Source organism: Rhinopithecus roxellana, chromosome 8 (genome assembly GCF_007565055.1).
Source record: "Rhinopithecus roxellana isolate Shanxi Qingling chromosome 8, ASM756505v1, whole genome shotgun sequence".
NCBI lineage: Eukaryota > Metazoa > Chordata > Mammalia > Primates > Cercopithecidae > Rhinopithecus > Rhinopithecus roxellana.
The window spans coordinates 10,333,519-10,348,843 of record NC_044556.1 but is presented as its reverse complement, the minus strand read 5'-3'; the positions used below and the strand labels follow the sequence as shown (position 1 = coordinate 10,348,843).

The 15,325-nt window shown below is 51.7% G+C and overlaps 1 protein-coding gene across 1 annotated transcript; it reads right to left on the bottom strand.

Moving 5' to 3' along the window:
- Positions 1–289: 289 nt before the first annotated feature.
- On the bottom strand, positions 290–1,412 carry LOC104665388 (galactoside 3(4)-L-fucosyltransferase). Its single transcript, XM_010367199.2, is given in 5 exon segments — positions 290–868; positions 870–1,064; positions 1,066–1,092; positions 1,094–1,237; positions 1,239–1,412. Coding segments are annotated over 5 exon segments (1,119 nt in total).
- Positions 1,413–15,325: the final 13,913 nt, after the last annotated feature.

Genomic DNA, 15,325 nt, shown 5'->3' with positions numbered 1-15,325 from the left:
GGTGAGATTCAGTGTGGCAGGGTCTCTGGGAGTAGGTCCCAGCAGGTAAAGTCCCCAACAGCAGAGATCCTCAGTAGGTGCAGCCTCCAGTGGCCAAGGTCCCCAGGAGGTGAGGTCCCCAACAGACGAGGTCCCCAGCAGGCAAGGCTTCTGCAGGGGAGGCTCCTGACAGCCGTGAAGCCCAGCATGTGAGTTCCCAGGTAAGTGAGAGGGCTGGCCATGAAGGACTCCAGCAGGTGAGGACCCAGGCAGATGAGGTTCCCAGCAGCCCAGGCCCCACACCAGCCTCTTAGGTGAACCAAGCCGCTATGCTGTGCACGGTCTGGTACCTGGATTCCTCCTGCAGTTTCCAGCAGGCCTTGCAGAAATCCAGTGCCCAGCTGAAGGAGCGAGGCCGCAGCATCTTCCGCCAGCGAAAGTAGCTCAGGTAGCGGGCGTGGTCCTTGTCCAGCTCCTGCAGGTATCGGGCCAGGTCCTTGGGGCTCTGGAAGTCGTCCACGTGGATGAAGGCGTCGGGCGGCAGGAACCTCTCATAGTTGCTCCTGCTGGGGCCCAGCACCACGGGCACGGCCCAGGCCTCCAGGGCGTTCCTCCACAGCTTCTCGGTGATGTAGTCAGGGTGCAAGGAGTTCTCGAAGGCCAGGTAGAACTTGTACCGGGACAGCGTCTCCATCATGGTCCCCTTGGGCAGGGGCTTGTGGGATTTCCCGTACACATCCACCTTGAGATGGGCCTGCAGGCTCTGGTAGTAGCGCACCCTGGCCAAGTCCGGCTTCCAGTTGGATACCGCCCAGGCCACCAGCTCGGTCTTGGCCGAGAGGTTGAGCGGTGGGTGGGCAGGCTGGCCGGACCACGGCTCCAGCCAGCCTGTAGGGCGTGAAGATGTCGGAGTCGCTGCGGTAGGACATGGTGAGATTGAAGTATCCGTCCAGGGCTTCTAGGTGCCAGCAGTTAGAGGGTGGCTCTAAGTTGAACCAGATCCAGCGCTGCCCCTGCCGCCTCGGGGAAAGTGGGAGACGTGACTTAGGATTGGACATGATATCCCAGTGGTGCACGATGACCGCAGTCTGCCTGTGGGTACACCTTGCGGTCAGGCAGTAATATGGCAGTCGGCCGTGCCAGGCACCATCTCTGAACAGCGGGACAGAGCCACGGGGATGTGGAAAGGCCACGTCCACAGCAGGATCAGGAGAGGGGGGCGGGTGGGAGTGGTGTCCTGTTGGGAGGACCCACTTGGGAGCCCCAGTGACAGATGCCACTGCCATGAACCCTGGCCTAGGGGACCCAGTGGCATCATCTCGGGACACACGCAGGTAGGAGAAGAAACACACAGCCACCAGCAGCTGAAATAGCAGTCCGGCCAGACAATGGCGCCACGGCCATTGTGGCTTGGCCGGGCCCAGGGGATCCATGGGTCAGAGTAGCTGGGAAGAGAGGAGAGAGGAGTGAGGGTCATTGATGACAATCACCTGCTTACCAAAGCTCCCGGCCATGAGTCCTGAGAGGAGCTGCTATTCCTGTTTCACAGGTGAGAAAACTGAGACTAAGTGACTCACAGCAAAAATCAGCACAGCTGGTGTTTGAACAAAGGGAGCTTGGCCCAGAGTCCACTTCCTTCTGCCTGTTAGACAAGACCTTTCCTGGAATCCCGAAGTCTTCCTCAGTCTACTAAAATACAAATGCTCTGGAGGCAGGGGAGAAGGCATAGCCAGTCATCATTGCTTCCCGTGTCCGTGAGGCAAGGTTTGAATCCATGACTCAGCCAGAGAAAGGCACAATGGGATTGGGTTTTGCAGGTAATATATGAGCTGACTGGCCAAGCACAGTGGCTCACGCCTGTACTCCCAGCACTTTGGGAGGCGAGGTGGGCGGATCACCTGAGGTCAGGAATTTGAGACCAGCCTGGCCAACATGGTGAAATCCCATTTCTACTAAAAATACAAAAATTAGCCAGGTGTGGTGGCGCACATCTGTAATCCCAGCTACTCAGGAGGCTGAGGCAAGAGAATCACTTAAACCTGGGAGGCAGAGGTTGCAGTGAGCCAAGATGACACCACTGCATTCAAGCCTGGGCGACGGAGATTGTGTCTCAAAAATAAATAATAAATTTTAGAAAGCCGGGTTTCGTGGCTCACACCTGTAATCCCAGCACTTTGGGAGGCTGAGGCGGGTGGATCACTTGAGGTCAGGAGTCCAAGACCAGACTGGCCAACATTGTGAAACCCTGTTTCTACTAAAAATACTAAAATTAGCTGAGTGTAGTGGTTCATGCCTGTAATCCCAGCTACTTGGGAGGTTGAGGCATGAAAATTACTTGAACCTGGGAGGTGGAGGTTGCAGTAAGCCGAGATTGTGCCACTGCACTCCAGCCTGGGTGACAGCAAGATTCCATCTCAAAAATAAATAATAATAAAAAGACCAGCCTGGGCAACATGGCAAAATCCCAACTCCACTAAAAATACAAAAATTGGCCGGGCAAGGTGGCACATGCCTGTAGTCCCAGCTACTTGAGAGGATTGCTTGAGTCTGGAAGTTTGAGGTTGCAGCGATCTGTGATCACACCACAGATGTGTAACTCCAGCCTGGGTGATAGAGTAAGACCTTGTCTTAAAAAAATAAAAGGCTAGGCCGGGCGCGGTGGCTCAAGCCTGTAATCCCAGCACTTTGGGAGGCCGAGACGGGTGGATCACGAGGTCAGGAGATTGAGACCATCCTGGCTAACACGGTGAAACCCCGTCTCTACTAAAAATACAAAAAAAACTAGCCGGGCGAGGTGGCAGGCGCCTGTAGTCCCAGCTACTCCGGAGGCTGAGGCAGGAGAATGGCGTAAACCCTGGGAGGCGGAGCTTGCAGTGAGCTGAGATCCGGCCACTGCACTCCAGCCTGGGCGACAGCGAGACTCCATCTCAACAACAAAAAAGGCCAGGCTCAGTGGCTCACGCCTGTAATCCCAGCACTTTGGGAGGCTGAGGCGGGTGGATGATGAGGTCAGGAGATTGAGACCATCCTGGCTCATAAGATGAAACCCCATCACTACTAAAAATGCAAAAAATTAGCTGGGTGTGGTGGCGGTCACCTGTAGTCCCAGCTACTCGGGAGGCTGAGGCAGGAGAATGGCGTGAACCCAGGAGGTGGAGCTTGCCATGAGCCAAGATTTTGCCACTACACTGCAGCCTGGGGGACAGAGCGAGACTGTCTCTAAATAAAAATAAGGTAATACACGAAAAACTTGACTTATACACCTTAAATGGGTTCGCTGTATGGTTTGAAAATTGTATCCCGATGAAGCTGTTTTCTTTTTTTTTTTTTGAGACGGAGTCTTGCTTTGTCGCCCAGGCTGGAGTGCAGTGGCTGGATCTCAGCTCACTGCAAGCTCCGCCTCCCAGGTTTTACACCTCCCGCCATTCTCCTGCCTCAGCCTCCTGAGTAGCTGGGACTACAGGCACCCACCACCTCGCCCAGCTAGTTTTTTGTATTTTTTAGTAGAGACAGGGTTTCACCGTGTTAGCCAGGATGGTCTCGATCTCCTGACCTTGTGATCCACCCGTCCCAAAGTGCTGGGATTACAGGCTTGAGCCACCACGCCTGGCCCCAATGAAGCTGTTTTCAAATAACATAGCCATTGCCTGCTTTCTCTGTTGGACCGAACTGGTCTAAACCTTGCACTGTGAGGCGGAATTCCCCGCAGGTCACCTGGGTGTGATGAAAGGGGATCCGTACGCCAAGTCCCAAGTTCACGCCAATGTTCTGAAGAGAAACTCAAAACACAGGCCCTCAGGGGACAGTCTGAGCCCAGAGTGGGAGGGAGGTTAAACTTTGACCAGTCACTGCTTTGCCCTATTGGACTCTAGAGTCTCAGACACAAGGTAAATTTTTTTTAAAGTAATTGATATTAAGATGGAATTATGGCCGGGCGCAGTGGCTCAAGCCTGTAATCCCTGCACTTTGGGAGGCCGAGACAGGTGGATCACGAGGTCGGGAGATCGAGACCATCCTGGGGAACATGGTGAAACCCCGTCTCTACTAAAAAATATAAAAAACTAGCCAGGCGTGGTGGCGGGCGCCTGTAGTTCCAGCTGCTCAGGAGGCTGAGGCAGGAGAATGGCCGGAACCCGGGAGGCGGAGCTTGCAGTGAGCTGAGATCCGGCCACTGCACTCTAGCTTGGGCGACAGAGCGAGACTCCGTCTCAGAAAAAAAAAAGATGGAATTATGTTGGTCCTGGTTTTATGGCGGCCTCTCCTAGAAGAATATGAAGTCTTTGTCAGTGACCTTCAGGAGGGTAGATTGGGGGAAACGGGTGATTGGTGGGGGGCGATTAGGACTCAGATCCCACCCAAGATACTTTTTCCTAGAAAAAGATTAAAAAATGCTACTCTGCTGGGACATCTCAAAGATCAGGAAGCAAAAAACACAAAAACGGCTGGGCGTGGTGGTTCGTGCCTGTAATCCCAGCACTTCAGGAAGTCGAGGCGGACAGATCACTTGAGCCCAGGAGTTCAAGATCAGCCTGACTGGCTGGACAAAATGGCTCACGACTGTAATGCCAGTACTTGGGGAGGCTGAGGCAGGTAGATCACCTGAGGTCAGGAGTTTGAGACCACCCTGGGCAACATTGTGAAATCCTGTCTCTACTAAAAATACAAAAATTAGCCAGGTGTGGCAGCAGGCGCCTTAATCCCAGCTACTCAGGAGGTTGAGGCACGAGAATCGCTTGAACGAGGGAGGCAGAGGTTGCAGTGAGCTGAGATCATGCCACTGTACCCCAGCCTGGGTGACAGAGCAAGACTGTCTCAAAAAACACAAAACAAGTCTAGCCTGAGGCAACATAGTGGGACCCCATCTCTACAAAAAAAAAAAAAAAAAAATTAGCAGGGTGAGGTGGCACAAGCCTGTAGTCCCAGCTACTCCAGAGCCTGAGGCAGGAGGATCGCTTGAGCCCAGGAGTTTGAGGCTGCAGTGAGCCATGATCGCGTCACTGCGCTCCAGCCTGGACAACAGCAAGAGTCTGTCTTAAAGAAAAATAAAAAAGCAATTGCATCTTAAGTCCACCCCAGGCAGGCAGGGCCAGGGAGAATCCAAAGCCAGAAAAGATAAGTGGGGATAGGCTGTTGATAGGGTCGGGGTGCAGAGGGGACTCCGTTCCAGAGCTCTGCCAAGGAGACGGATACATGTCTCTCTTTCCCCCCAGTTTGGCAAATCACCCAGAACCTTCCATGCCCTCTCCCATGGTGGTGCATGCCACACCCTGAAAGACCCCTGCCTGCAACTAGGGGGTGCTGGCCATATTCCAGGTCATGGACAGTTTGGTGACTCTCCACTGGGATTTTGTGCCAGCCCAGCCACATCTTGAATCAGGGCAGACAGGATGGGGGCTGAGGGGAGGAGGAGTGGAGCCAGGAGGCCTTTCCTGGGAGGTCTCCTAGGCATTCTGGGTAGCGGAAAAGGTAGAACGGGATAACTTACCTGGAAAGGCAGCGAGCAGTGGAAGAGCGCAGCTCACCAGGAAGCTATGGCAGGTTTCCTAGGGCAGGGGAGGAGGTGGGAACAGAGAGGAGGAACAAGCAAGTTGGTACCGCAGCACACACCTGTTACCAGGTGACTTAGGGCAGTGTTCTCCCCTGCAGCCAGGATATTATCTGGAAGCCAATTTCCGGGGTGTCCTAATCTCGCCTGTAAGATTGGATGTGGTGCAGGAATTTGGAGGCCCAGGACATGACCCGGGCTCCACCTGTAGCCTGAAGTCTACCTGGCTTTGGGTGCATAGCTGATCCATCCATAAGGTGAAAACGCTGATCTAAAGCATTGATTCTCAAAGTGGGTTCCATGGGGAGCACTATGGGTTTCTTGGGAGATGGTAAAGGGAGGGAAGTGAGCAGAATTTGTTTTTGTTTTTGTTTTGAGACGGAGTCTCGCTCTGTCACCCAGGCTGGAGTGCAGTGGTGCAATCTCAGCTCACTGCAAGCTCCGCCTCCTGGGTTCACACCATCTTCCTGCCTCAGCCTCCCTAGTAGCTAGGACTACAGGGCTAATTTTTTGTATTTTTAGTAGAGACGGGGTTTCACCGTGTTAGCCAAGATGGTCTCGATCTCCTGACCTCATGATCCGCCCACCTCGGCCTCCCAAAGTGCTGGGATTACAGGCGTGAGCCACTGCGCCCGGCCTTGAGCAGAATTTTAACCATTCCACCCATTCAGTCAGTCAATCAACAAACATTGCTCGTGCACCTATTATATACCAGACCCAGGGAGACTACAGGGAGCAAGTGGGTGAGTCAGACAATACATGGCTTTTGCAAGGGAACCATTCGTCAGGCCTCTGAGCCCAAGCTAAGCCATCAAATCCCCTGCGACTTGCACGTGTACATCCAGATGGCCTGAAGCAACTGAATATCCAGAAAAGAAGTGAAAATAGCCAGTTCCTGCTTTAACTGGTGACATTCCACCATTGTGATTTGTTCCTGCCTCGCCCTTACTGATCAATTGACTTTGTGATAATACACCCCCCCCTTGCAATAATGTACCTTGTGATATTCCCTATGTTTGTGATATTCACAAAGGGTGAATGTACTTTGTACAATACACCCTCCCTACCCTTGAGAAGGTACTTTGTAATATCCTCCCCCCTGCCAATAAGAAGGTACTTTGTAAAAAAAAAAAAAAAAGAAGGTACTTTGTAATATTATTCCCCCAACTTAAGAAGGTACTTTGTGGCCAGGTGCAGTGGCTCACGTCTGTAATCCCAACACTTTGGGAAGCCAAGGAGGGTGGATCATGAGGTCAGGAGATCAAGACCATCCTGGCTAACACGGTGAAACCCCATCTCTACTAAAAATACAAAAAATTTCGCTGGGCTTGGTGGCAGGTGCCTGTAGTCCCAGCTACTCAGGAGGCTGAGGCAGGAGAATGGTGTGAACCCAGGAGGCAGAGCTTGCAGTGAACCAAGATTGCACCACTGCACTCCAGCCTGGGCAGCAAAGCGAGACTCCATCTCAAAAAAAAAAAAAAAAAAAAAAAGGTGCTTTGTAATATTCTCTCCCTGCCTTTAAGAAGGTACTTTGCAATATTCTCCTGGCCCTTGAGAATGTACTTTGTAAGATCCACCCTCTGCCTGCAAAAAATTGCTCCTAACTCCACCACCTATCCCAAACCTATAAGAACCAATGATAATCCCCCCACCCTTTGCTGACTCTCTTTCCGGACTCAGCCCGCCGGCACCCAGGTGATTAAAAGGCTTTATTGCTCACACAAAGCCTGTTTGGTGGACTTTCTTCACACAGACACGTGTGAAATTTGGTGCGGAAGACCCAGGACAGGAGGACTCCTTCGGGAGACCAGTCCCCTGTCGTCGCCCTCGCTCCGTGAGGAGATCCACCTGCAACCTCAGGTCCTCAGACCAACCAGCCCAAGGAACATCTCACCAATTTCAGATCAGGCAAGCAGTCTTTCACTCTCTTCTCCAGGCTCTCGCTGCCCTTTCATCCCCCTGTCCTCCCAATTCCAGTTCTTTCTCCTCTCCAGTAGAGACAAAGGAGACACATGTTATCCGTGGACCCAAAACTCCGGCGCCGGTCATGGACTTGGGAAGATGGTCTTCCCTTGGTGTTTAGTCACTGCAGGGACCCCTGCCCTGGTCATTCACCCACATTCCCTTGGCGGTAAGTCAGTTGTGGAGATGCCTGCTTTGACTGCTCACCCACATTACAGCCAAGGGCTGCTCACCCTCCACAGCCCCACATCTCCGTGCCTCTACCTTTCTATGGGCAACCTTCCGCCCTCCATTCCCCCTTCTCCCTTAGCCTGTGTTCTCAGGAACTTAAAACCTCTTCAACTCACACCGGACCTAAAAACCTAACTGCCTTATTCTGCAATACTGCTAGGCCCCAATACAAACTCAACAATGGTTCCCAATGGCCAGAAAATGGCACTTTTGATTTCTCCATCTGTCAAGACCTGGATGATTTTTGTCGAAACATGGGCAAATGGTCTGAAGTGCCTGACATCCAGGCATTCTTTTTTTTTTTTTTTTTTTTTGGGGACGGAGTCTCGCTCTGTCGCCCAGGCTGGAGTGCAGTGGCGCCATCTCGGCTCACTGCAAGCTCTGCCTCCTGGGTTCATGCCATTTTCCTGCCTCAGCCTCCCAAGTAGCTGGGACTACAAGCACACACCGCCACGTCCGGCTAATTTTTTGTATTTTTAATATGGAGATGGGGTTTCATCGTGTTAGCCAGGATGGTCTCCATCTTCTGACGTTGTGATCCACCCGCCTTGGCCTCCCAAAGTGCTGGGATTACAGGCATGAGCCACCATGCCCGGCCACATCCAGGCATTCTTTTTTTTTTTTTTTTTTTTTTTGAGACGGAGTCTCGCTCTGTCGCCCGGGCTGGAGTGCAGTGGCCGGATCTCAGCTCACTGCAAGCTCCGCCTCCCGGGTTGACGCCATTCTCCTGCCTCAGCCTCCCGAGTAGCTGGGACTACAGGCGCCCGCCACCTCGCCCGGCTAGTTTTTGTATTTTTAGTAGAGACGGGGTTTCACCGCGTTCGCCAGGATGGTCTCGATCTCCTGACCTCGTGATCCACCCGTCTCGGCCTCCCAAAGTGCTGGGATTACAGGCTTGAGCCACCGCGCCCGGCCCAGGCATTCTTTTACACATTGGTCCCTCCCTAGTCTCTGCTCCCAATGCGACTCGTCCCAAATCTTTCTTCTTTCTCTCCTGTCTGTTCCTTCAGTCTCCACCCCAAGCTCTAAGTCCTTTGAATCCTCCTTTTCTATGAACCCATAACTGACCTCTCCCCTCCTCCCCAGGCTGCTCCTCACCAGGCCGAGCCAGGTCCCAATTCTTCCTCAGCCTCCGCTGCCCGACCCTATAATCCTTCTATCACCTCCCCTCCTCACACCCAGTCCGGATTACAGTTTCGTTCCATGACTAGCCTTCCCTGACCTGCCCAACAATTTCCTCTTAGAGAGGTGGCCGGAGTTGAAGGCATAATCAAGGTTAATGCTCCTTTTTCTTTAGCCAACCTCTCCCAAATCAGTTAGCATTTAGGTTTTTTTCCATCAAATATAAAAACCCAGCCCAGTTCATGGACCATTTGGCAACAACCCTTAGATGCGTGACCACCCTAGACCCAGAGGGGCCAGAAGGCTGTCTTATTCTCAATACGCATTTTATCACCCAATCTGCTCCTGACATTGGAAAAAACTCCAAAAATTAGATTCCAGCCCTCAAATCCCACAACAGGACTTAATTAACCTCGCCTTCAAGGTGTATAATAATAAAAAAGAGACAGCCACCTGGCAACATATTTCTGAGTTGCAGTTACTTGCCTCCACTGAGAGAGCAACCCCAGCCACCTCTCCAGCACACAAGAACTTCAAACACCTAAACCGCATCTGCCAGGCATTCCTCCAGGATCTCCTCCCCCAGGATCTTGCTTCAAGTGCCAGAAATCTGTCCACTGGGCCAAGGAATGCCCACAGCCTGGGATTCCTCCTAAGCCGTGTCCCATTTGTGCAGGAACCCACTGGAAATGGGACTGTCTAACTCACGCAGCAGCCACTCCCAGAGCCCTTGGAACTCTGGTCCAAGGCTCTTTGACTGACTCCTTTTCACATCTTCTTGGCTTTAGCAGCTGAAGACTGATGCTGCCTGATGGCCTCGGAAGCCCCTTGGACCATCACGGATGCTGAGCTCCAGGTAACTCTCACAATGGAGGGTAAGTCCATCCCCGTTTAATTGATATGGGGGCTACCCACTCCACATTACCTTTCTTTCAAGAGCCTGTTTCCCTTGCCTCCATAACTGTTGCAGGTATTGACGACCAAGCTTCAAAACCCCTTAAAACTCCCCCATTCTGGTGCCAACTTGGACAACATTCTTTTATGCACACTTTTTTAGTTATCCCCACCTGCCCAGTTCTGTTATTAGGCCAAGACATTTTAACCAAATTATCTGCTTCCCTGACCATTCCTGAACTACAACCACGTCTCACTGCCGCCCTTCTTCCCAACCCAAAGCCCCCTTCACGTCTTCCTCTTGTATCCCTCAACCTTAACCCACAAGTATGGGACACTTCTGCTCCCTCCCGAGCAACCAATCACACACCCATTACTATCCCATTAAAACCTAATTACCCTTACCCAGCTCAACGCCAGTATCCCATCCCACAACAGGCTTTAAGGGAACTAAAGCCTGTTATCACTCGCCTGCTATAGCATGGGCTTCTAAAGCCTATAAACTCTCCTTACAATTCCCCCATTTTACCTGTCCAAAAACCGGTCAAGTCTTACAGGTTAATTTAGGATCTGCGCCTAATCGACCATATTGTTCTGCCTCTCCACCCTGTGGACACCAACCCATATACTCTTTTGTCCTCAATACCTTCCTCCACAACTCACTATTCCATTTTTGGTCTTAAAGATGCTTTTTTCACCATTCCCCTGCACCCCTCATCCCAGCCTCTCTTTGCTTTTACTTGGACTGACCCTGACACCCATCAGTCCCAGCAGCTTACCTGGGCTGTCCTGCTGCAAGGCTTCAGGGACAGCCCTCGTTACTTCAGCCAAGCTCTTTGTTAGGATCTACTTTCTTTCCACCCCTCTGCTTCTCACCTTATTCAATATTTTGATGAACTTCTACTTTATAGCCCCTCCTACAAATCTTCCCAACAGGACACCCTCCTGCTCCTCCAACATCTATTCTCAAAGGGATATCGCATATCCCCCTCCAAAGCCCAAATTTCTTCCTCATCTATTACCTACCTTGGCATAATTCTTCATGAAAACACACATGCTCTCCCTGCCAACTGTGTCCAGCTGATCTCTCAAACCCCAACCCCTTCTACAAAGCAAAAACTCCTTCCTTCCTGGGCATGGTTGGGTACTTTTGCCTTTGGATACCTGGTTTTGCCATCCTAACAAAACCATTATAAAAACTCACAAAGGGAAACCTAGCTGATCCCATAGATCCTAGATCCTAAATCCTTTCCCCACTCCTCTTTCCGTTCCTTGAAAACAGCTCTAGAGACTGCTCCCACACTAGCTCTCCCTGACTCATCTCAACCCTTTTCCATTACATACAGCCAAAGTGCAGGGCTGTGTGGTCAGAATTCTTACACCAGAGCCAAGACTGTGCCCTGTAGCCTTTCTATCCAAACAACCTGACCTTACTGTTTTAGGCTGGCCCTCATGTCTGCATGTGGCAGCAACCAATGCTTTAATACATCTGAAAACCCTCAAAATAACCAGCTATGCTCCACTTACCCTTTACAGTTCTCACAGCCTTCAAGCATTAATGTCCTCCTCGCACCTTTCACACTTACTGTCAGCCCCTTGACTCCTCCAGCTCTATTCACTCTTTATTGAAACCCCAAAAGTAACCATTTCCCAAGGGCCCAATCTCAACCCAGCTTCTCACTTAACACCCAACACAAGTCCTGAACCACATGACTGTGTTTCCCTAATACACATAGCATCTTCCCCCTTTCCTCAGATTTCTATTCTTCCAATTCCAAACCTAGACCACACTTGATTTATCAATTGGAGTTCTTCTAAACCCAATCAATTTTCACCAGCTAAAGCTGGATATGCTGTCATGTCACACACCTCCATTATCGAAGCTGCTGCACTTCCTCCCTCCCCCACTTCCCAACAAGCCGAACTAATTGCTTTAACTCCGTGTGCTCTCTCTCACTAAAGGAATGCACATTAGCATTTATACTGACTCCAATATGCTTTCCACGTCCTCCATAACCATGCTGCCATCTGGGCTGAAAGAGGCTTCCTTACCACACAAGGCTCTTCCGTTATCAATGCCTCCCTAATAAAGGCCTTTCTTAAGGCTGCTTTCCTGCTGGCCAAGGCTGGAGTCATTCATTGTAAAAGACACCAGAAGCCTACTGATCTTATCGCAAAAGGAAATGCCTATGCCAACAGGACAGCAAAACAAATAGCCAATGCCTCCACATCTGCTAGTATTCTAGCCCCCACTCCAGAGGGCCAGTATTTTTCCACAAAAGAAGTGAAAATAGCCAGTTCCTGCCTTACCTGGTGACATTCCACCACTGTGATTGGTTCCTGCCCCGCCCTTACTGATCAATTGACTTCGTGACATTTCTTCTCCTGGACAATGAGTCTCATAATCTCCCCACCCAGCACCCCGTGATCCCCACCCCTGCCCGCAAGAGACAACCGCCGTTAAGTGTAACTTTCCACTACCTACTCAAATCCGGCCAGGCGCGGCGGCTCACGCCTCTAATCCCAGCACTTTGGGAGGCCAAGGCGGGCAGATCACGAGGTCAGGAGATTGAGACCAGCCTGGCCAACTAGGGTGAAACCCTGTCTCTACTAAAATACAAAACAAATTAGCCAGGTGTGGTGGCGGGCACCTGTAGTCCCAAGCTACTTGGTTGAGTAGGGAAATAGCTGAGTCAGGGAAATAGCTTGAACCCAGGAGGCAGAGGTTGCAGTGAGCTGAGATCACACCACTGCACTCTAGCCTGGCGACAGAGCAAGACTCCATCTAAAAAAATAAAAGAGTAGGCCGGGTGCGGTAGTTCGCGCCTGTAAACCCAGCACTTTGAGAGGCCAAGTCGGGCAGATCATGAGGTCAGGAGATAGAGACCATCCTGGCTAACATGGTGAAACCCCATCTCTACTAAAAATACAAAAATTGGCCGGGCGCAGTGGCTCAAGCCTGTAATCCCAGCACTTTGGGAGGCCGAGACGGGCGGATCATGAGGTCAGGAGATTGAAGACCATCCTGGGGAACACGGTGAAACCCCGTCTCTACTAAAAAATACAAAAAAACTAGCCAGGCGAGGTGGCGGGCGCCTGTAGTCCCAGCTACTCGGGAGGCTGAGGCAGGAGAATGGCGTAAACCCAGGAGGCGGAGCTTGCGATGAGCTGAGATCCGGCCACTGCACTCCAGCCTGGGCGACAGAGCGAGACTCCGCCTCAAAAAACAAAAACAAAAACAAAAACAAAAAACGGCCCCACTCCTATCTCCCTTTGCTGACTCCTTTTTCGGACTCAGCCCACCTGCACCCAGGTGATTAAAAAACTTTATTGCTCATGCAAAGCCTGTTTGGTGGTCTCTCCACATGGATGCACGTGACACTTTGGGAGGCTGAGGTGGGTGGATCGCCTGAGGTCAGGAGTTCAAGACCAGCCTGGCCAACATGGCGAAACCCTGTCTCTACTAAAAATACACAAATTAGCCAGGTGCCGTGGTGGGTGCCTGTAATCCCAGCTGCTCAGGAGGCTGAGGCAAGAGAATCACTTAAATCCAAGAGGAGGAGGTTGCAGGGAGCCTAGATCATGCCACTGCACTCCAGCCGGGGTGACAGAGGGAGATGCTGTCTCAAAAAAATAATCTGTGCAAAGCAGTGGTTCAGGCGCATTGGAGGAGCTGAAGGAAACTCTAGGCTGGGTCTTCACAAGCGGAAGATGAGACAGTGCTGCTGCTGGGGCTGAGCCACATCCAGCCATGGTCAGCAGTGGCATGTTTAGCACCAGGGTGACAGGAAGCCGTGCAAAGCTTCAAGCAGTGGGGTTACCCTTTTTTTTTTTTGACACAGAATCTCACTCTGTCGCCCAGGCTGGAAGTGCAATGGCATGACCACGACTCACTACAGGCTCCACCTCCCAGGCTCAAGCAATCCTCCTGCCTCAGGCTCCTGAGTGGCTAGGGTTACAGCCGTGTGTCACTATGCCTTGCTAACTCGGTTTATTTTTTGTAGAGATGAGGTCTCGCTATGTTGCCCAGGCTGGTTTCAAACTCCTGAGCTCAAGCAATTTGCCTGCCTCAGCCTCCCAAAGCGCTGGGATTACAGGTGTGAGCCACTGCGCTCAGACATTTTTTCCTTTTTTTTTCTCTTTTGCAACAAAGTGTCACTGTCATCCAGCCTACAGTTCAGTGCAGCAACCATAGCTCACTGCAGTCTCCAACTCCTAGGCTCAAATGATCCTCCTGCCTTAGCCTCTCTGGTTGCTAGCAGTACAGGCGTGCACCACCACGTTAATTTTTAATTTTTTTTTTTTTTTTTGAGACAGAGTCTTGCTCTGTCTTCCAGGCTAGAGTACAATATTGGCTCCCCTGCATCCTGGGTTCAAGCGATTCTCATGCCTCAGCCTCCTGAGTAGCTGGGATTACAGGCGTCCGCCACCATGCCTGGCTAGTTTTTGTATTTTTAGTAAAGACGGGGTTTCATCATGTTGGCTAGACTGGTCTCGCACTCCTGACTTCAGGTGATCCACTCGCCTTGGCCTCCCAAAGTGCCGGGATTACAGGCATGAGCCACCGTGCCTGGGCTTTTTAATTGTTTCGTTCAGGTGAGAGGTCTTTCAGTGTTGCCCAGGCTGTTTTGAACTCCTAGCCTCAAGTGATCCTCCCACCTCGATTTCCTAAAGCCCTAGGATTACAAGTGTGAGCCACCGTGCCCGGCCAGGTTACCGTATTAATGTGTGGTTTGAGACGCTGTATCAGGACATGCTGGGCACAGGCCATCGGGACAGAGCAGAGGAGAGCGGGGAGGAAAAGGAGGCTGTTCCAGGTGTCCTGGCAAGTGATGAGGGTCCTCTGCCCCAGAATGGTGGCTGAGGCTTCCTCTGGTGGCCTCACCAAGGTCCTCTGTGTGCCTCAAAAGCACTGCCTTGGCCGGGTACGATGGCTCACGCCTGTAATCCCAGCACTTTGGGAGGCCGAGGTGGGTGGATCATGAGGTCAGGAGTTTGAGACCAGCCTGGACAATATGGCGAAACTCCGTCTCTACTAAAAAAAAATTACAAAAATTAGCCAGGCACAGTAGCGGGCACCTGTAATCCCAGCGACTTGGGAGGCTAAGGCAGGAGACTCACGTGAGCCCAGGAGGCAGGGGTTGCAGTGAGCTGAGATAGCACCACTGCACTCTAGCCTGAGAGACAGAGCAAGACTCCGTCTCACAAAAACAAAACAAAACAAAATCAAAAGCACTCCCTTTCCCCACCCTCTCCTGTAAATCACAGGAGAGGTCCAGGGAGCCATATAAGCTTCCTGGAATGGAGAAGACAAATGATCTGGAAAGCTATCCTTGAGAGAGGATGGCCTTTAACTCTGTCACTCCCAAACTGGGTGCAGAGACGACCGAGTCTATGGTCCAGCCTCCATGTACGATGTCTTCCCTGTTCTAGAAATCATTTCCAGGAGGCTGCTTCATACTGCCTGGGGTTCCACCATCTCAGTGCCCAGCCGGGCCCATGCCAGTGAGGAGGACTGAGGGGCCAGGGCTGGGGACTGGCGTCTCCCAGGCAGACCATTTCCAGAAGGGGTGAACTAAGTCTGCTCTCTGC